Source organism: Perognathus longimembris, chromosome 3 (genome assembly GCF_023159225.1).
Source record: "Perognathus longimembris pacificus isolate PPM17 chromosome 3, ASM2315922v1, whole genome shotgun sequence".
Lineage (NCBI taxonomy): Eukaryota > Metazoa > Chordata > Mammalia > Rodentia > Heteromyidae > Perognathus > Perognathus longimembris.
In genome coordinates, this window is record NC_063163.1 from 65,135,635 (window position 1) to 65,156,251 (window position 20,617).

Consider the following 20,617-nt stretch of genomic DNA (forward strand, 5'->3'; position numbering starts at 1 on the left):
ACTTCCCTCTTTAAGCTGGATTTGAACGGTGATCCTCAGATCTCAACCTAGTAGTTAGGATTACAGCTATAAGCCACCAGCACCTGGCTGACCTTCTAGATTTAAACATTGTTGTTCTTTTATCACACAACTAGGGCTGGAGTATGGCTCAGTGGTGTAACACTTGCCTAGCATGTGCCAGGCCCTGGATTCTATACCCAGAATAAACATATAAAATAAGCAACTATAACTACAATAATCAGTATCTTGTGTATGCCAAAGGAGAAAGTGAAGGCTAAAAAATGAAGGAGAGAGAAAAGACCCAAGAGCAGCATTAAAAAAAAAAAATCCTAATGCTGCCGGGGGCCAGTGGCTCATGCCTATAATCCCAGCTACTTAGGAGGCTGATATCTGAAGATTGTGGGTTAAAGCCAACTCAGACAGGAAAGTCCATGAAACTCTTATTTCCAATTAAGCAGCAAAAAAAGCTGGAAGTGGTAGAGAGCTAGCCTGGAGCAAAAAAAGAAAAAAAAAAAAAGAGCTCAGGAACACAGATAAACCTAGAATAAATCATATTAAATGAGAAGAGCCAAGTTCAGAGAGACAAACAGCGCATGTTTTCTCTCATAGGTGGAAGCGAGACCTAAAATACACGGGGACGTGATAAATTATACAGGACTCTAGGCATTCACACATACTGAGACTAAAGGAGGATACTTTTAGGGGAGGAACCCAAAGGTGTAGTACTAATGTGCCTCTGGACAATTAAAATAATATTTATCATATTCCAGGCACTGAAAACAATGTTTTGTGTGTGTGTGTTTTGTTTTCTTTCCCTGCTGTTAGTAATGATGGCATTGTCTGTTTTTCTTTTGGGTGATTTTTTTTTCTTTCTTCTGTTTCTTGCTTTTTTTTTTTTTTTTTCTTGGTCTTGTTTGTTCATTTGGAAGGGGGTAAGGAGGCCACAGAAATGGAGGAACAAAGGGTGAATAAATGCAGCAGTGATACTCAATGGACACTATGTTGAAAATAAACGCTACAATTTAGGGGCAGGGACAGGAGGAAAAAAATGAGAGAGAGAGAGAGAGAGAGAGAGAGAGAGAGAGAGAGAGAGAGAGAGAGAGAGAGAGAGAGAGAACAAAGGAAGAAGTCACATTGTCCCAAAATAAATATATTCATTATCTGACTCATGAAACAGTAACCCTTGGGGCTGGGAATAGGGCCTAGTGGTAAAATGCTTGTCTCAAATACATGAAACAGTAACCCTTCCGTACATCACCTCAATAATAATAATTTTTTTTAAATGCTCAGGAACAGTGTCCAGACCCTGAGTTCAAGCTCCTGGGTTGACGTCAAAAAACAAAAAAACTACTGTTCTGTTGCATCTATAACATACGCAGGATACAAAGTCAAGAATCTGGCATTCTCTGAACAAATTTACCATACTCCATACTGGGAACTTTTTTTTCTGCCTTCCCTTTCCTTCCCTTCACCTTTTTCTTCCCTTAACCCCCTCCTCCCTATTTTTTTTGGGGGGAGGGTAGCAGTACTGGGGATTGAATTTACGACTTCTTGCTGGCTCAGATGGTGCTCTATCATTTCAGCCTCATCTCCAGCCCGCTTTTTGCTTAATTGAAGATGGGAGTCTCACAGAATTTTCCACCCAGACTGGCTTTACATGTGGAGTCCATGTGTGAGCCACTGGTGCCTGGGTGTGTTTTGTTTTAAGATAAGGTTCTGCTGTGTAACCTATGTTGGTCTCAAACCCACGATCCTCTTGCTCCTCAGTCTCCCAAGTACTGTGATAGCTCTTTAAATAAACAACAGATTTATATCATAGAATCTAAAGTTACTACTTTTTTTTTAAATTTTTTAATTTGGGGCCAGTTCTGGGGCTTTAAACCCAGAGCCTAAGTGTTATCCCTAAGCTTTTCCCCTCAAGGCTGAGGCTCTACCACGGAGCCATAATTCCACTTCCAGCTTTTTTTAATGGTTAATCAGAGATAAGAATCTCATGACCTTTCTTCCCCAGCGGTCTTTGAACCATTATCCTCAGATCTCAGCCTCCTGAGTAACTAGGATTATAGGTGTGTGCAGTGCCCCCATTTAAATTCACCAGCCTTAATGGAGGAACAGCTTGGCATGCGCATAAAATGAACAAATTGCTAACATTTCTCTCAAATAGGTTTGTCTAAGTCTGCTTGGTATAAATTTGACCAGTGAACCTCACATTAAATGGCAGCCAAAAGAGCAAACTTTCTGTTAGATCAATGTATATCTGGATTTATTTTCCTTATAATGTGCTCCCGACCCCTAGCCCTCCAGTCTCCAATGGCCAAGTTTTCCAGTAATAACAAAACCACAAAAATCTTCCACCTCCACAAAGGATGAGGGGACCCGGTGGTGGGCAGATGGAGTTGAGGGCACTCTTACCACAGCCGGCCAGAACGGGTACTTTTGGTATTTAAGCCAGACTAACATTCCTACTTCAAATGATCGTGGTTCTAGAATGAAAAGAAAAATAAATATGATCAAGACAAGCCAGAGCCATATCAAGCAACAACCATAACAGCTTGAAAAAAAAAAGAAAAAAACAAGCAAAGAAAAAAAAAGGATCAGATTATTTAAACCAATGCTAACATAATTCACCTAGATGATCAAGAAAATTTGAAGGCAGATATATAACTCATGTCGCTGGAGTCTGTCAACTGTGAGACCAATAGGCAGACGGCAGTGGTACAGTGTGATTTCCTGGTGGTGACAAATGTTTTATGGTCAATGTGCTAGCCGGAAGAGACAAATGCTCTCTGTCCTGTATATGCAATTTCCCTAAGTCGAAAATCATTCCAAATTCAAACTCCAATATCACACACACACATACACAAAAAAAAAAAAAAAAAAGGAAAAGAAAACTTTAAAAAACAACAGGCTCGGATGTAGCTCAGTGGCAAGGCTTGCCTTAGCAAGTGCTACGTCCTGGGTTCGATCCCCAGTACCAAAAACAAGAAAAGACAAAAAAATAAATACAGTTAAAAAAACCCAACCAAAAAACAAAACAAAACAGGTGTGGTTTAGGCTGAGATGTAGCTCAATGGAGGGGTTTACGCAGTGCTCTGAATATGTATGAGGCCCCAAGTTTATCCTTAGTACTACAAAAATAAATAAAATAGGAATGGGGTACAAAGCACAAGTGCGATAATGGCTCACAAAAAATCCAAACAGAAGAAAATCATTTCAAAGAAATTCATCTGAAAAAACTAAGGTCTTAAATCAGGGGGAAAAAAAATTAAGCCACGAAATCACTACAGAATTGTTAGTGAACAGAATTATTTAACTACATTTTTTGCCTTTTCCTCTTAATTCTAGCATAAGGGAATAGTTTTAAATCTTAAAAAAAAAATCAAGTGACAGGAAGGGATGACATCATCCAAAAAAAGAAATGTACTCATTACTTACGAAACTATAACCCCATTCTACATCACCTTCATAATAACAATAAAAAAAAAAAAAACTTTTGCTAGCCTAAAGTGAAAAGAGCTCAAGAACAGCGCCCAGGCCCTGAGTTCAAGCCCCATGACCAATAAACAAGCAAATAAACAAAATTTTTTAAAAATCAAGTGCCAGCAAAAAGCACAGGCTTGTGTGGATCGAGAGCCTAAGATGGTGATTCAAAGTCACACACATCTGACTATAAAAACTAATGCCTGCGAGAAGGAAGGCAACCAGGATGAGGATCTGCACTCTGAGGAAGTCGACTTTCCACTTGGGGGAGGCATTTAGCTTTGTGGACACTCTGAGGCCCAGCATGGATTAGCTGGACACAGGCACACATTACCAATGCAGAGATGGTGGGTCAATACTCGGGATGAGTTTGGCCTGATGGGTAAAACACAAAACCAACAGGGGGCAAAAGCCATTTTAAGCGATTGTCAGGACAAAGGGGTAGAATCCTGGGGCTGCAGCTATGTGACCCCCATCCCTGGCTGGTAGCAGCAGATAGAAAGGGCCCTCCAGGAAGATATGGGGTCCCGTCTCTGTGGCCAGTAAATCCTGCTCACACTAATTATAATTGCTGATCCTCTGCATTTACTCCCCACAAATGCACTGAAGGGGTGCTACAGCTTCTATGGCCTTGGGACAGTACAGATACTCAGTGGAAGGCAGTTGGGGAGGATGCAGCAAAATGACTCGTCACCCCCAGAAAATGATAACCAGTTCCCACTAAGAACAATTAAGGGATAGTGGGAACGTGACACATACACACACATAAACAAAACAAAACAAGAAAAAACTGAGCCAGCTCTCTCTCTCTTTCTCTCTCTCTCTCTCTCTCTCACACACACACACACACACACACACAGTTTTAATTATATTCACTTAATGATGAAAAGCTTTTTATACAAAAAGAACAAAAGAGCCATACAAAGAGCGCACACACACACACTTGTACATAGGCATGCACACATGTATTCATGTGCAATAGAGCCAGCCAGTGTCTGGCTGCACAGATGCCTTCGGCTCGGCAGTGGGGCAAGCAGGTGACAGGTTGAACACACTTTCCTATAGTTTCCCTACCACATCCATCCGATGAATCTACAACTAATTCCAAATTACAAGTGGACAGGCCTAGGTACAGGCCAGAGCTAAGGGTCATGTCTAAAAGCAGAGCTGGTTCTAGACTTTTGGTTTGGTGCTTGTTCAAACCTCTGGAACCTCCCTGCTTCCCTGGAAACAAGCACCTTTTCCTCTGGGGCAAACAGGAATTGTGGGAAGGGTAGAACCCAGCATTCCTGGAGAGACCAAAGTCCCCAGGCCATTGCCAAAGGGATTGATCAGAGTGAGGCAGTGTGCCGCCACGCCCAAAGGAGGGCAGTATAGCCCATCGATTCACTCAGCCACCCTCAGACCCTCCGAGGGGACCAAGGACAAGGGCTGACAGGATGGGCTGAGCCCCTCTTCTCTTTGTGTAGTCATCATTTTTCAGATGAGGGGACAGAAATGGTGTGCTTCTCTGGGTCCCTGCCAGGCTCTCAGTTCAGTAGGAGAAAAATGAACCAAGAGACCTTTGGTGGCTAATGTCAGAGATGCTTTCAGAGCCCTGGCCCACATTAATTCCCCTATAGCACTACGGCGAAGACTCTGGTGCTTTCTTACCATGATACAAAAGGATTCTTGGCGGCTCCTCATCTTCCTCATCTTCCTCCAGGATGGAATTAGTGGAATTAAACTCCATGGATTCTTCAGAGGACTGAGGGTCTGCCAAGAGTGTGAGGTTAGACTTTCACTATATCGTCACTGACTTCATCCCAAGAAAACATTTCATGACACATGGCCACCAATACAAAAGGAAAAGATCCTGGGCTGTGCAGAACTCAAAATAAGGTGCACCTTAATTAGAGTACATTTGATTATTTCCCTTTCTGATTGTTTTTGTGTTTTGTTTTTTATGCTAGGGATAGACCTCTGGCCCTTTTACAAAGTCTTTTGCCATGGAGCTCCTGGGGTTTTGAGACAGGTCTTGTTATATAGGGCAAATGAGCCTGGTACTCACAATCCTCCTGACAAGTATCACCTACCACATCTGATTTCCAAAGCATATTTTAAAGGGGGGGGGGAATGAAGGAAAGAGAAAGGGGGGGGGATAGAGGGAGAGACAGAGAGAGACAGAGACAGAGAGAGAGAGACAGAGACAGAGACAGAGAGATAGCTTTCATATCATAAAGAGGCTGCTCCTAAAAAACAACCTAAATCTAAATTATGGGAGGTTCAACATATTCTGGATAGGAATTCTTTTCTTTTTTTCCACTGGGCCATTCAATCAATATTTACTGAGCACATTCTGGGGACAGGTGATATAAGCATCATGAAAACAATGGAGAGGTCATAAAGCAAACCCCAAAAAATGTTTTCAACCTTTTTCTTACCTACCTAGTGGCCTAAGTCCTAGAACCCTTCTCAGAAGGCAGGATCAGAAAGTGCTTAGTAAACACTCAATAAATGAGGCTGAGCAGCTGGAGGCTGGGTCCTCCTTTTCAGGTTGGACCGCTGGTTAGCTCAGTGCCCACAACCACCGCTGAGGACCTCAAGGGAGGTGAAGCCTGGTGTCTCAGAGAGTGAATTTCAGCACAAGTGCTCCCTTTTCCTAAATGGGAATTCTTTTTGAGTGTTGTTTTTTCCCCCCTCCTGTCTTCCTTCTGAGGTACGGGGGATACGCAGAGAACGGATAACACAATTACAGATTGAACTCTGAACAAGGCAGAGGGCAGCTACCATCTCTTTAGAACACGGCACACGCCAGGTCCCTGCAGCCTTCCAATGGGTGAGGAGACAGCCCAGGAAGGAAGTTTCCAATTAACACAGATCTGTGCTGTATGCCTGCAATGAAACCATTTCCAGACATCTGACCACAAAATGGTTAAGAATTCGGAATTAGCATTTCAAAACTAAGTGGGATACTATACAAGGTTTAGATGGGGAAAAAAAAAATTTCACAGGCAAAGGGTGCCCACACCACACAAAGATGGTTACATGGGAACTCCTCAAGTCAGGAGACTTTTAATCACTTTTGCAAGGCCTACCTCATTTACCAGGAATGCGTTATTAGTTCTGCAAAGATTAAGAATAAAGAGAGAAGCCTGAGGGTGCAGATACAGCAGGCATCCTGGTCCCCGTGCATCCCCGCCTGTGTCACCAACAGCCACCCCTCACTCTGCCAGGGGCTCCCTTTCCAACTTGCTCTGCTTCAAAACAAAAATAAAGACCTAAATATTTGGGAGGAGCTGAGGTAATTATAGCTCAGTGGGGAGACAAAGGAATGAGAAATCTCTGCTCTGAATCTATTTTGGAAACAGTCTCATTAAGATCTGGTTAAAAATACTCAAGAGCTGCCTAAGGATCTGGCCTGGCAGAGCCCAAGCCCAGGGAGGAGTGGGGGGAATCTTAAGGATCCAGCTCAGGCACTGCCGGGGCTCTCACTTACCTTCTTCTATCCTGTCACCGTCACGGTCATGGTCCCGAGGAGGACTGCCGAGTTGCTCTGCCTGAGTGTTGGAAGGCGCTGGACTGGGTTTATCCGCAGTACTGTGCAAAGTCTTGCATTCACTTGTCTCTGGCTTAGGGAACAATGTTGTCCCTTTGAGTGCTACCCCCTTGGACTCTGTCTGCAGATGTGTGGCATGTGGCCTCTGGCCTTTATCGAGGCGCAACCTCTTTGCAGAGCGTCCCCTGCTCTGCTCCAGGGTGGGGAGCACTGGGAGGCTGTCTGAGGGGTCGTGTCCTTTGGAATTGGCACATGGATCACTCTCCTTGGCTTGAGAAGGCAAGGCCTGTCTCTTATTCTCTGCTTTGATCTCTCTCCTGGAAAGGATAGGCACTGTCTGGCACCAGCTGGACTTACGTGCCAGAGTCCGATTTCTGTGGCGAATCCTTAATCCACTTTCATCTTGAGAACCTTCTCCAGTTGAAGCGGCGGACTGGGCTCTTGGGGTTTCACTTTTCCCAAGCCCCTGCTTAGGCCCCACTTTGCACTGAGGATCCTTTTCACTAGGGGATGATTGCGACAAGCTCTGTGGTTTGTATCCCTTGTTCCTCTCAGGTCCACAATCAGCCGACACATCTTCACAGGGTAAAGATGGAGAAGGAGAACCAGAGCCAGAGGAGGCTGCTTCTGTACACTGATTTTCTCTCTGAGATAGTGAAAGTTCATCTTTCCTTGAATGGCTTTCTTGATTCAAACTGGATGTCTCACCCAAAACATCTAGAGCCACACGTAGTGACCGTCTGTAGGTCAGCTCCTCCAGGGGTGCGGTGGGGACTTGACTCTCTGAGGCTGCAAAAACGGAAGACACATGCTAATTATTACATTTAGGGACCCCCGCACTGCCACCGCAACCTTGCTTTTTCAAAAGCTTACGTATAAACTTCAGTCACTAGCATCCATCTGCTCCTAAGTGAAGGCAGACCCAATATTGCTCACCTACATTTTTCTAAAAGGAGACAAAGGTAGAAGACAGCTATTCACTTTCAGCTGCAATTAAAAAAAAAAAAAAAGTACTGACCTTAACCGGATTGGCTAAAAAGATAAATTCCTTTAAGTTACAAAACAATACTGGGAGCAAAATGTATTCAAATGTTTTGCAAATCCTCTGTCAGCCTTACAATTTCCAATTCAATCAGGGTCAATAAAACCCAATGCCAACTAAATAAAGAACTCGGCTGGTAGTGGGTGTGCGGCTGGGGTTGGGGGGGAAGTGGTCAACTAAAGGGGGGGGGGGATATAAAAAGATTCATTGTATGCTGCTTAGTTCCAACACTTCTCTGCAAGGGCATTTCAAAGCCACAGAGGCATGTCACGGGCCTCTAGACTGCGCCCATCCTCCCGCAGCAATAGTTTTATTTATTCATTCCGACATACAGACACGGCGCTACTTATTTGAACAAGATGATAGAGGCAATATCACAACTCAGCGGGCACAATACCTCAATCAAAACAGTATTTTGCCCGTTTAATATTAAAGACACCCACAAGTGGTCATCCCCCCAACAGGGTCTGAGCCAGTGGTGTAGATGACACCCGAGGTCGGATGTCAACACCACCTTCAACAGGCAGATGGGATCTTACACCACCAAACAATAGCAGTTTTCTGGCACAGGAAATTTAGCCTTGTTTGCTAAAACACCCTGGGAAGGGATTCTGGTCAGTTTTCATAAGACAAACCATCCTTTGCCAATACAATAAATAAATGCTCCAATTATAATGGAAGATAACTTTTTATTTTTATTTTTGCTGGTCCTAGGGCTCGAACTCAGGGTCTGGGTGCTGTTCTTGAGTTTCTTTTTGTTCAAAGCTGGCACTATACCACTTTAGCCACAGGTCTATTTCGGGCTTTTTTGGTATTTTATTGGAGATAAGCATGTCATAGACTTTCCTGCTCAGGCTGGCTTTGAACCCTGATCTTCACAGATCTCAGTCTCCTGAGTAGCCAGGATTACAGGTATAAGCCACAGGCACCCAGCCAAGAGCAATTTTAAGTCTGGGTTTGCTAGACTGTGATTAAGTGGGTACCCAGAGGGTGGCTACTATTCTCTAGTGTATGCATATGACAGATCCCTGGCTCAGCCAGGCTTACTTCTTCCCTCTCAGCTATGAAATGCACAGGGGGTAGGTGCTAAATTGAGTGTCTGGAGAAGGAAGCTGAGTCCCACTTGCCAGCTGACAAGCCTCATTCCCAACCAGACAATACCTGCAGACAATAGGCAGCTACCAGTGCAGATCCCAGACCACCCCCAATCTTTCTCCCCGTAGGCTCTGTTCTAGAATCTAGACTCATACATAGCCAAATGCTTCATAGCCAGGTGGCAAGAGTCAGTTTTCAGCCTTATCTGTGGGATGACCAAAAAAAAAAAAAAGAAAGGAGGGGGCAGGCAGAGGAAGCAACACTCCTTCCAATGGCAGTAAATTCATCAATGTCTTTAGAGCACTTGAGAGAATTATAGGCCTTAAACTCTGACTATATGACTAGAGGGATGGGCCTAGTGGCACATCTGTAAACCCAGCAATGGAACCTGAGGCAAAGGATCAAGAGTTCTAGGCCAGCCTGGAATATACATTGTGATTCTGCCTCAAATGCATCCCTTCTCAAAAAAACAAACATAGGATTAAGGGCTGGGGTTGTAGCTCACTGGTGAGTAAGCGCAAGGCCCCAGAATCTGTCCCTATCACAGCAGAAAGAAAGAAACAGAGAGAGAGAAAGGGATGAATGGAAAACAGACAGACAGACAGACAGACAGGAGGGAGGGAGGGAGGGACAGAGGGAGGGAGGGAGGAAGGAACGAAGGAAGGAAGGAAGATTATTGATGGCTCATGTCAATAATCCTAGCTCCTTAGGAGGCTGAGATCTGAAAGACTGAGGTTCAAAGTCAGAAAAGTCTTCAGATTCCATCTCTAATTAACAACAACAAAAATACTGGACTAAGATGTGGTTCAGGTGGCCAGAATTGGCTGGAAAAAAAAATTCAGTATACACAAAAAACTGGAAAATTATGGAAAGGCTTAGGAAAGCAGATCGAGCTGGGCACCAGTGGCTCAAATCTACAGCCCTAGCTACTCGGGAGGCTGAGATCTGAGGATGGAAGCTCAGAGCCAGCCCGGGCAGGTAGTACCATGAGACTCACCTCCAACTAACTACCAAAAGAACCTGGAAATGGCATTGTAGTATAGCACTAGCCCGGTGCATAAACAAGCTCAGGGACAGTGTCCAGGCCCAAAGTTCAAGCCCCAAGATTAGCACATACACAATTTTTTTTTTAAATAAAGCAGATCCAAGTTAGCTTTATTTATTTTTTTGTCTTAGACTCTGAGTGCTGGGATAACAGACCTGAGTTTTTTCCCTTTCTCATCATATGTCATTCACATTCCATTATATAAGGAAATAAAGACTGCACAGGGTAAATTTTTACCAACGGAGCTGAGTTTTTTCCCTTCTCCCAAGCTCCTTTTGTCAAACCTCACAGTCACCCGAAGTGTGCGCTTACCTAACAAGGCAGCAATGTTCTCAATTTGAGACTTCTTTAGGACCTTGACTTCAGTGCTCCTCACCTGGATTCTGCAGAGACAGACATCGTTACACACTAGCAGCTAAGGCCTCCGAGACACTTTCAAACATGTTTTTCTCCAGATGACAAAAGAATTAGATTCAGTTCCTTCCTCAACCTTCCACTTACACCAAAAGTCACAGCCAACTAGGAATTCGCCTGCCTGAGGTTATAGGCAGCAAGGACCCCGGTGGGTGTGGGTTTTCCACCGCCCCCCCCCCCTCTCTTTTAAGACAGAAAAGGTTGGCTGGAGTTAAGAGTAAAAATAAATTCAAATTGTGACTTTTATGAGGCAAATCTGACTTTCAACTGCACAAATAACTCCTTTGTTAGGTTTCCAGAGTAGACGATAATGTCACTAAAAGCTGTTTACAGCCCAGCAGGCGTGTTTTAGTTTAAAAGGATGTCTTTCCTTTTTAACTCGAGTATTCAATTACCTTCCCAGCCGCAGGGAGAGTGTGAGCTGGGGGCCAGGCGGGCTCTTGAGGCAGCTCTGAAGAAGCGGGAGATGGCAGGAAGAAGTGGGGCCAGGGAGCCCCCCAAGAGACGCAAGCAAGAAAGAGAAGCAGCCAGGGAACTCTTTAGAAGTGGGGATTCTGACCCCAGACACGCCACCACCATCACACATCACTGGAGTACTCATTGTCCTTGCAGACAACCCACACCTCTTCATACCAAGATAATCAGGTATACGACAATACTGGGTTGCCCCTTAACTACTCAATGACCTTTTGAATGCTGAAAATTTGTTTCTTATCGGAGTGCTAGGCTAGAAATCAAAGGCTTCAAAATCGACAGGCCTATGCAGTTTCCAAAAGAAGATACACTAATCTGAGAAGGAAAGATTTCTATTTGGACCCCAAAAACAGTTGCTCCTGGGTATAGCTTGTGTATTCAAATTTCATAAATATCTGTCTGTGGATCTCACAGAATGCTTTGTTCAGATCTTCAACTTCCAAACTAACATAAAATAGAATCAAGTGTCATCCTCATAAAGGTGATTAGGAACTAATAATAATGAATAATAGCAACTAGAGCACTATCAGTCTTTACAAATGGATCTCATTTTGTGGGGATGAGAAAAGAGTATCAGAAATCCCAGGCAGGAAACAAAAACAAAACCAAAAAAACAGTCTTAAAAAAAACACAACACTTAACTTTTCCTCTAGGGAGAGTATTTGAACATTTAGAAAGAATGCCTTTTTTCTCTTATTTTTTGTTGGAGTCTCGGTTCTGGCCAATACCTAAGTTTAGAAAAAAAAAGAAGAAGAAAAATAATCCTTGTTATTGAGACAAACTAAGGAACAGAGGCAACACAAGAATACAAATATAGTAAGTACAACTGCAGGATTTCAGATACTAGATCCAAGTCCCTTTAATTCAAACGGGAAAATGGAGGCACAGGAAGCCAATGGAGACCTCAGTCCAGGGACCCAAGCTCCTGGTCCTGCAGCCCAACACTTCCTGCTGAACTGCTGGAAGGCGTCCCCAAAACACTACCGTTATTTACTATCACGGGGCTTCTTGCCAGATATTCTCTTGAGTCAGAGCCTCACATGCCTTTTTATAGCTGACTCTGTTATTTTTTTTTCATAGTGTGAAAAAAAAGACACTTCCGGAAGCGTGGGACTTTGTAAGCAGTAGACCAAAACCCCATTAAATGGGGAGTGGGGATCTGTGCCAACAGATCCAGGCGCCAACTGTTCAGGTTCAATTATTCCACCCATGCTACTCCTAGGTACAGGAGCCTGATAAAGATTTTACTTGTCATCTGAAAGTCATTTCTAATTCCTGAAATTACAGAATAATGGCTGTCACCTTCGCAGGCCATAATCGCTTTTCCCATCGGCAGAGGACATACTTGGCATCCGTCATGATTGGGACTCATGTGGCAAGTGGTAATGATTTGGCACAGACAAAATGCTTCAAGGTCTGCCGCTGATGTGCCCTGCAACAAAATTTGCACGGTGGTTTATGAAGGCGCTTGCTTGCCATTTTAACACAGACATAACCCTCAAGGGCAAGGGTGAGCTTGACTTATCCTGCAGTAAATGGTTCAATTCTGCAATCTCGAAATGAGATGCTCAGTGCCTAAGAACCCACTGACAACCAAAAAAGAGACAGCCTTGGTACCCAGGGAGGCAGGTGCCTGTATTGTTGTTATTGTGCCCCCATAAATAAAATACATCAGATTCCTTCCCAAAGGTTCTGTCTAGGTTATTTCTTAAAGGCTCCTGAATAAATTATCCCTGGTCTGAAGGCCTGCCTCGAACCTCAACACGAGGCATTTTAAACAATCGTATCTTACTACCCTCCCCTGCTCAGGGAGTTAAACAGTAGACCACAGAGCATTAAGACGAAGAAGAAAAAAAAAAAAAGAAAACAGAGCTGAGGACTGCTCTTTTGGTTGCCATGTCCCCGAAAGGACAGGGACAGCTGCAGAACCTTCTCTAAACCCAAGGCCAAGGCGGCCTAGGCTGTGGACAGAAATGGAAAGCTGGTGGTGGGAGGTATGGCAGAGGGGGAGTTTAGGCAGCAGAGGAACCGGGGGGGGGGCAGGGAGGGTTTCAGGCCGAAGAGAAAAAGGTATCAGGTAACAGACAGGAATTCAGGCAGCAAAGATGAGGGTTCGCAGCAGTAAGTTAGGGGATCACGTAGCAGAGATGGGGTTCAGGCAGCAAACGTGGGGGCTTTGCAACAGCGATGAAGGATAACGCAGCAGAGATGAGGACCCAGGAATCGAGGAGGACGCCAGGGACGGGGGGGGGGGAGAAAGGGGGGCGGGAGAGGTGTTCCGGCAGCAAAGATGGGACTCGATGTCAGCCGAAGGGAGAAGGGGATCAGGTAGAGAGAGCAGGGTTCCAGGGAGCAGAAAATGGATCTGCGGCCGCAAAAATAAAAGAGTTCGCAGCAAGTAGAGACGGAGGATGAAGCAGCAAGGACCGGGGTGAAAGCAGAGGTGGAGGATACGGCTAGCAGGCACTAAGGTGCACACCCGGGGACGGGTCTCCCGGCCGGCCGGGGCCGCCCCTCCCACAGGCCCAGCCAGGCCTCGCCACCTCAGCCCCGCCCAGCGGACCCGAGGGGCGCACAGGCCAGGCTCACCGGGCGCCTCGGCCTATCCAGCGCGGCGCCCGAGCCTGAGCGAGGAGGCCGCGGCGGCCCCAACCACAGAAGGCCAGCCCGCCAACCGCCGCCGCCCGTGCCCACCGCGCTCACCGCCTCCGCTGCCGCGCCGCTCCCCGCGGGCCTGGGGGCGGGGCCTGCCTCGCAGCAGAGCCAAGCCCCGCCCCTTGCCACCTTCCAATGGAATGCTTGCGTGTCGTTCCACCCCGCCCCCCGGCCCGGGACGCTAGCGTTCTGTGTAGGCCACGCCTCCTCATCTTGGCCGCCCCCTAGTCCTAGCGCGTGCGTAGAAGGAGCCTTGGGGGCCCTGGCCACCCGGTACCTCTCACCACCCCGGGCGCCACCTTTTCCCGCCCTGCCCGCTTTTGTCTTCCCGGCTGACTCCGGACACCAGTCTCGCGAGTCTCTGATGGGAAAATGGACGCCTCACCACCTCGCTCACGCACGTCCTCGGAAAGAACATTCCTGTTCTTAAGGTGCCTCCCAGTTGGCCCACGTGTGATGCTCCCACGAGCTCTGCAGGGTGCTCGCTCCCCTCCCACCCCTCCACCCCCGTCGCTGGAAACCCACTTTTTGTCACAAACCTGAGAGCAGTTGGTCCTGCAGACATGCTCTGCTGTGGAGAGACCCCCTGCAATGGAAGACCTCACCCTTCCCTTCGTGAGAGAGAGGTGTCAGGTCCAGGGGGGAAGGTGGGCCTGGAAGGTGGGGTCATCCAGGCCCCAGACAGCCGAGGCCTGCGGGTCAGCCTGTGGGCCTTGATCTCCAAAGGCCCAGTTCCACAGCAGAGCCTGAGGCAAGGAAGGTTTTTATTGCCAGGGGCCTGTGGTTCACATCTGTAATCCTAGCTACTCTGGATCTTGGTTTGAAGCCACCTTAGGCAGGAAAGTCTGTGAGAAGCCTATCTCTGATTAACTAGCAAAAGCTGCAAGTGGAGCTGTGGCCTAAATGGTAGAGCACCATTTAGTGAATAAGCTCTAGGATCGCCCCCAAGCCCTGAGTTCAAGCCCTAATACCCACACACAAAAAAGAGGAAGTATTTTTTTTTGTTTTTACTATTTAGGTAAGAGGTGCCTAAGTAATTTACAGTGAGTGATAAGCCAGCCATAACTAGTAAACATGCTTAGTGGTAACTCCAAACTACCATTATTTCCTAGACAATATCAAATTCCCTATATTTTTTTTTAAAATTCCATTATCAGGGCATCATTAACATTTTTCTTAATTTGACTGTGAGTCTGTACATTCTTATTTGTTAAGATATTTCTGGAAATAAAGGTTTTTATTGGCAAACAGGCAGAGTGCCCCCCAAAACTGCCATGCGGGAGAAGCTTACTGGGGCTTTCTGGACATCTCACTGTAGCCTGACCAGGTGGACACCATGTGGTCACTAACTCTTGGGTGATCAGTTCTCTTGCCGCTGTGTCTGTGATGTTCCTAGGTCCCCATGTGTTCTTGGTCCCTCTAACCCTGAGGATACCTGAGTAGGAAATGGTGTGACTACAGGTGAGCCTTAATGGTCCATGTCTTTTTTTCTAGGCTAGTCTGACCAAAAACTCATAGTTATTTGAGGAGTAAGGCAGCAGTGAAATAGAAGACTTGCTACATATGACAAGGAGGCAGTAAGGCCATTTACCAGTTAACCTGTTCACCAACTAACCTATTCATCAATTAGCCTGTTCACCCATTAATTAACCATTCATCAGTTAACCCACTCTGTTAATCCATCCACAGTTAAACTGCTCATCAGGTTACCCGTTCACTAGTTAACCTATTCACAGGTAGCCTGTTCATCAGGTAATCCATTCATCTGTTAACATTTCCATCAGTTAGCCTGTTTACTGGGTAACTCATTCATCAGATAATCCATTAGCTATTCATCAGCCTCACCATCAGCTGGTGCTGGGAGTAGTTAACCCCTTAGTTGGCTTCGTTTGCTTACCTGGTTCCTTGGCATTGTTCACTATTCAGGTTAAGGATCTCAGGGGAATTCAGAAGTGTCAAGTGACTCCCTTCCTCTTGTGTTCTGAGTTTCGCATGTCAGGACTGGCGACCTGCACAGAGCAATAATTGGAAATGTGTAAAATTTGAGCAGTGACACAGTCCTGTGCAAGTGGGCGGTGTAGTTCAGTGTTAACAAGGTCAAGGGACAGCCCAGGCTCCCAGTGTAACCCCCTTATGGCCTAATTAGGGCCTTGGATGGATCGGAGCACTGATCAAGTCTCAGTTCAGAGACGATTTTGATGTTCCAGCTCAATCGTTTTAGAAAATACACATTCAGTTCTGGTTTGGGCTAGCTCACCAGGAGAGGGTGTGCATGTAGGTTTTAATCTTTGATTTAGTTCATGGTTCAGTACCACACTTAATACATTTTCCACTCCTCATTGAATTAACAAAGATGAGGGAAATCACGCTTGGCCCTCATGCAGGGTGGGAGATAGGCCAGGCAGTGCGGGCCTGTGGGGGCCATGCATTGGTACCCTTCTGCAACATACCATTGTCAGAGGCCTTGACCATGTTCACATCAGCAATTTCCACTTCTAGGGATTTACCCTAAGGATACAATCAGATGTGCGTGAAGATGAGCATGCAGGGATGTTTCGTGCAGCATTATTTATGTCCTGGAAAAGTGTTATTTATGTCAGGAGTCACATAAGTGACCAGTGTCCAGTAATGGAGGTTTTTTTGTTTTGATTGTGTACTGGTACTTGGGCTTGAACTCAGAACCTGGACACTGTCCCTTTGGCTTTTTCACTCAAGACTAATGCTCTAGGGCTGGGGATATGGCCTAGTGGCAAGAGAGCTTGCCTCGTATACATGAGGCCCTGGGTTCGATTCCCCAGCACCACATATAGAGAAAACGGCCAGAAGTGGCGCTGTGGCTCAAGTGGCAGAGTGCTAGTCTTGAGCAAAAGGAAGCCAGGGACAGTGCTCAGGCCCTGAGTCCAAGGCTCAGGACTGGCAAAAAAAAAAAAAAAAAAAAAAAGACTAATGGTCTACCAGTTAAACCACAGCTCTACTTTCAGCTTTTTGGTGGTTAATTGGAGATGAATCCCCTGGACTTTCCTACCTAGCTTGGCTTCAAACCACATGCTCAAGTCTCCATCCTGAATAGCTAGAATTACAAGAGTGCCTGGCCAGCTATAGAGGTTTGACTACCTAAAAGATGATGGAGACCATTTGATGACATCTTAAGTATAAGAGAAATGTGTCTCATCCATTTCCAGTCCAAGGGGAAAGTTTTAATTAAAGCCATCACTGACTTCAAGCAGGATAGACCCTGTAGAAAAAGTTTTCTCCACAACTCTGCCAGTTACTTGCGTGAGCTGCTTTAGAAGCAGACACTTCACTGTAGCTGTAACTTGTAAATCCTGATGTGTGGTTCCTCTGTGTGTGTGTGTGTGTGTGTGTATGTGTGTGTGTGTGTGTGTGTGTAGTTTAAATAGTCCATGAGTTTCTGCTTGATGACAGGGATTTAATATGCAATATGTGAGGAAAACAACACTAAAGCAGCTCAGCGTAAGAAGAAAATATTGAATAAAATAACACCTGACACTTAAGCACTTCATTCCGCCACATTGAAAGTACATATATTCCCAGAGGCCAGTGGCTCACACCTATCTCCAAGTTACTCAGGACGCTAAGATCTATGGATCCAGGTTTGAGGCCAGCTGGGCAGAAAAGTTTGAGAGACTTTTTTTTTTTTTTTTGCCGCCAGTCCTGGGGCTTGAACTCAGGCCCTGAGCACTGTCTCTGAGCTTCTTTTGCTCAAGGCTGGCACTCTACCACTTGAGCCACAGCACCACTTCTGGCTTTTTCTGTGTATGTGGTACTGAGGAATCGAGCCCAGGGCTTCATGCATGCGAGGCAAGCACTCTATCACTAAGCCACATTCCCAGACCCCTGTGAGACTCCTATTGCCAAATAATCATCAAAAAAAGCTGGAAGCAGCAGTGTGGCTCAAGTGGCAGAGCATTATCATTGAGCAAAAAAGCTCCAGACCCTGAATTCAAGCACACACACAAGAAAAGCTGGAAGTGGAGGCATGGCTCAAGTGGTAGAGCACCAGCCTTGAGCAAAAAACTAAGAGAGAATGCCCCTAGCCTTATGTTCAAGCTGTAGTACCAGAGTGTGCGTGCACGTGTGCACACACACATGCATTAATGCAAGAGCCTTGCACTGTTGTTAAAATAACCAGCCTCTCTTTGTTTCAACTTCCCAGACTCCAGAACAAGGAGAAAATAAATTATCGGCCTTTAAAAATTACCTAGCCTCAGGGCTGGGAATATGGCCTAGTGGTAAGTGCTCGCCAGTATTCATGAAGTCCTGGGTTCGATTCCTCAGCACCACATATATAGAAAAAGCCAGAAGTGGCACTGTGGTTCAAGTGGTAGAGTGCTAGCCTTGAGCAAAAAGAAGCCAGGAACAGTGCTGAGGCCCTGAGTTCAAGCCCCAGGACTGGCAAAATACAAAACAAAACAAGAATTACCTAGCCTCAGGTATTTTGTAAAATTAATACAAATGCATGAGGACAGTATCCATCCCAGTTGTATCATGTGCATTCTTTGTCCTTGCTGACTAGTATTCTATGGCTTGTGTGCATGGGGTCATCTCACTTCCTAAGGTTCCTAGCCATAATTATCTCTGCAGAGGCCCTTCTGCTGTGTAATAGGGCATACAGAGTCAAGCCTCCAGGGATTAGAGGCATTTTGTTTCCCACTCTCTGGGCTGTGGACATGAAAAACACGAAGAGGCTGAACAGGCTGGGCACCTGTGGCTCATGCCTGTAATCTTTCTTAGCTACTGAGGGACCTGAGATCTGAGGATGGTGGTTTGAAGCCAACCCACGTAGAAAAGTCCGTAAGAATCTTATCTCCATTTAACCTCCAGAAAGCTAGGAGTGGAGCTATAGTTCAAGTGGTAGAGTGTTAGCCTTGAGTACAAAAGCTCAGGGACAGTGCCCAGATCCACAGTTCAAGCCCTAGGACTGGCACACATGCATGCACGCATGTATGTGTGCACACACACACAAAACACTAGCCATTGGTTCAGGGGCCCAGTGCCATTACTCCTATCTTACTAATTATGACTGTTTCTAAGTAAGATACCACTGTGAAGTCCTGGATGGATACTCTTCAAAAGTGAGAAATAACATTTCTCCACACTGAGGCATGGGGATGCTCGTTACTGTGTCTTGCCTTGCCACACTGTTGTGGGATGTTTCCTACATTGTACTGTAATTATTGGCCTACATGCTTGTCCTCCCCCAACATGCTGGCCCTCCTAGGGACATGCCACTGTATGTTGTTCATTCTGCCTATTATAGAAGATAGGGGGGAAATTAATTTTATCAGTTGGCATCAGAATTCATTTTCTAGATACAACTGGGCTTATTTAGGGAAAAATACCTTAATTAGTCCTGGGGGTGGTGAGGGAGGCCCTGAGGACATGAGATGAAAAGGGTCCACAAAGAGACAGGCAGCCTTCTCTGTAAGAGACAATAGCTACAGTTGAGGGCAGAGCCTGAGGAGCTCTGAGAGATAGGGACTATGGAGATCAAGAGAAAGAGACTGAAGGGTAGACAAAGGCAGAACAGATGGGGTATCAGGTGACCTCTGACATCACATTTGTGGGTCCCTGGGCTGCGCTGTGACCTGTGGGTTAGACCTCTTCAGCAGAAACAGAACAGGATGAGAGAGACAGAGGCCTCGCTGTTACCCAAAGCCTGGAAAGCTTGAGCCCCCAGCCAACTGAAACCTGGCACACCATGCATGATCTGGCTAGCACATAAAGGGAAGGGGAGAGCTAAGTATGATGGTACGTGCCTGTCATCCTGGCTAAACGGGAGGCAGAGATAGGAGGATCTTGGTACGAGGCTGGACCTGGACAAAACCTTAAGACCCAGACTAAAAATAACTAAGGCAAAAATGGTCTGGGGGAGGGCTGGGAATATGGCCTAGTGGCAAGAGTGTTCGCCTCGTATACATGAAGCCCTGGGTTCGATTCCCCAGCACCACATATATAGAAAATGGCCAGAAGTGGCACTGTGGCTCAAGTGGCAGAGTGGCAAACAAGTCAGGGACAGTGCTCAGACCCTGAGTCCAAGCCCAGGACTGGCAAAAAAAAAAAAAATGGTCTGGGGAAAGGGGGAAGTGCTAAGTGGTAGAGCACCTGCCTAATAAGTTCAAGGCCACAAAAAGTGGGAGAAAGGAGAAAAATAGGCATCAGCATTCCTCCAAAGAAACTCCAAGAGTACTTAGGTAATGGTTAACACCACCAAATCCTGACCTAGAAACCAGATCCTTTGAGCTGATCCAGCCATGCCATACTAATATTGGCACGACATAGGAAATTATCCCCCACTGAAATCCCCTGAATTTGGGGATTCTGTGAATCCAGAAGACCCTTGATTATATGCTCTGCTGATGAGCCACATACTGCCTATCGCCAAAGGTCCCCTGGAGGCAGGATCGCTCCCAGCTGATCCACTTGCATCCTCAGCCCCTCTACCCCCGGCTCTAGGGCCTTGCTTCCCAAAGTCTCTGCAGCAACATGCAGTGTGCTCTGTATGAATAAGCAATGGGGGAAGACAGGCCTCCCGGCAGGTGGACTTCCCCTCCAGGGTTTCCAAGTTCCCAGAAGGAAGGCTTGTGTGCACCAAGGAGGGGACAGTGAGCAGGAGGCCAGGTGGGTCCTTCCTGCACCCACCAGCTCCCACCTTCAGTCCATGACTCTCCTCCTAGCGCCTGGCATCCTGGGTGGGATTATGGCAACATTTAGTTTCTCTTTTTACCAAAAACATCTCTTCCAATAACCAAGACCTGCTCAGCCACGCAGCTCAAGATCTGCCCACTGAGTTTGACATGTATAATGTCATTTCCTACAGGGACTCAGGACAGGGTGCCCTCCACAGGGAGCC

At 46.1% G+C, this 20,617-nt stretch overlaps 1 protein-coding gene across 4 annotated transcripts in view; it reads right to left on the reverse strand.

Annotated features, from left to right (window-relative positions):
• Pwwp3a (PWWP domain containing 3A, DNA repair factor) overlaps positions 1 to 13,860 on the reverse strand; it is a 29,126-nt gene extending 15,266 nt beyond the window's left edge. The window contains exons 1-7 of one of the 4 annotated variants that reach the window (XM_048341760.1): positions 13,792 to 13,860; positions 12,391 to 12,520; positions 11,731 to 11,816; positions 10,513 to 10,583; positions 6,959 to 7,807; positions 5,134 to 5,235; positions 2,413 to 2,483 (exon numbers count right to left, since the gene is read on the reverse strand). In XM_048341760.1, coding sequence (XP_048197717.1) covers positions 2,413 to 2,483; positions 5,134 to 5,235; positions 6,959 to 7,807; positions 10,513 to 10,583; positions 11,731 to 11,816; positions 12,391 to 12,447 — 1,236 coding nt within the window. In that variant the 5' untranslated portion in view covers positions 12,448 to 12,520; positions 13,792 to 13,860. The other 3 variants (XM_048341759.1, XM_048341758.1, XM_048341757.1) reach the window with 3 other exon arrangements.
• Positions 13,861 to 20,617: the final 6,757 nt, after the last annotated feature.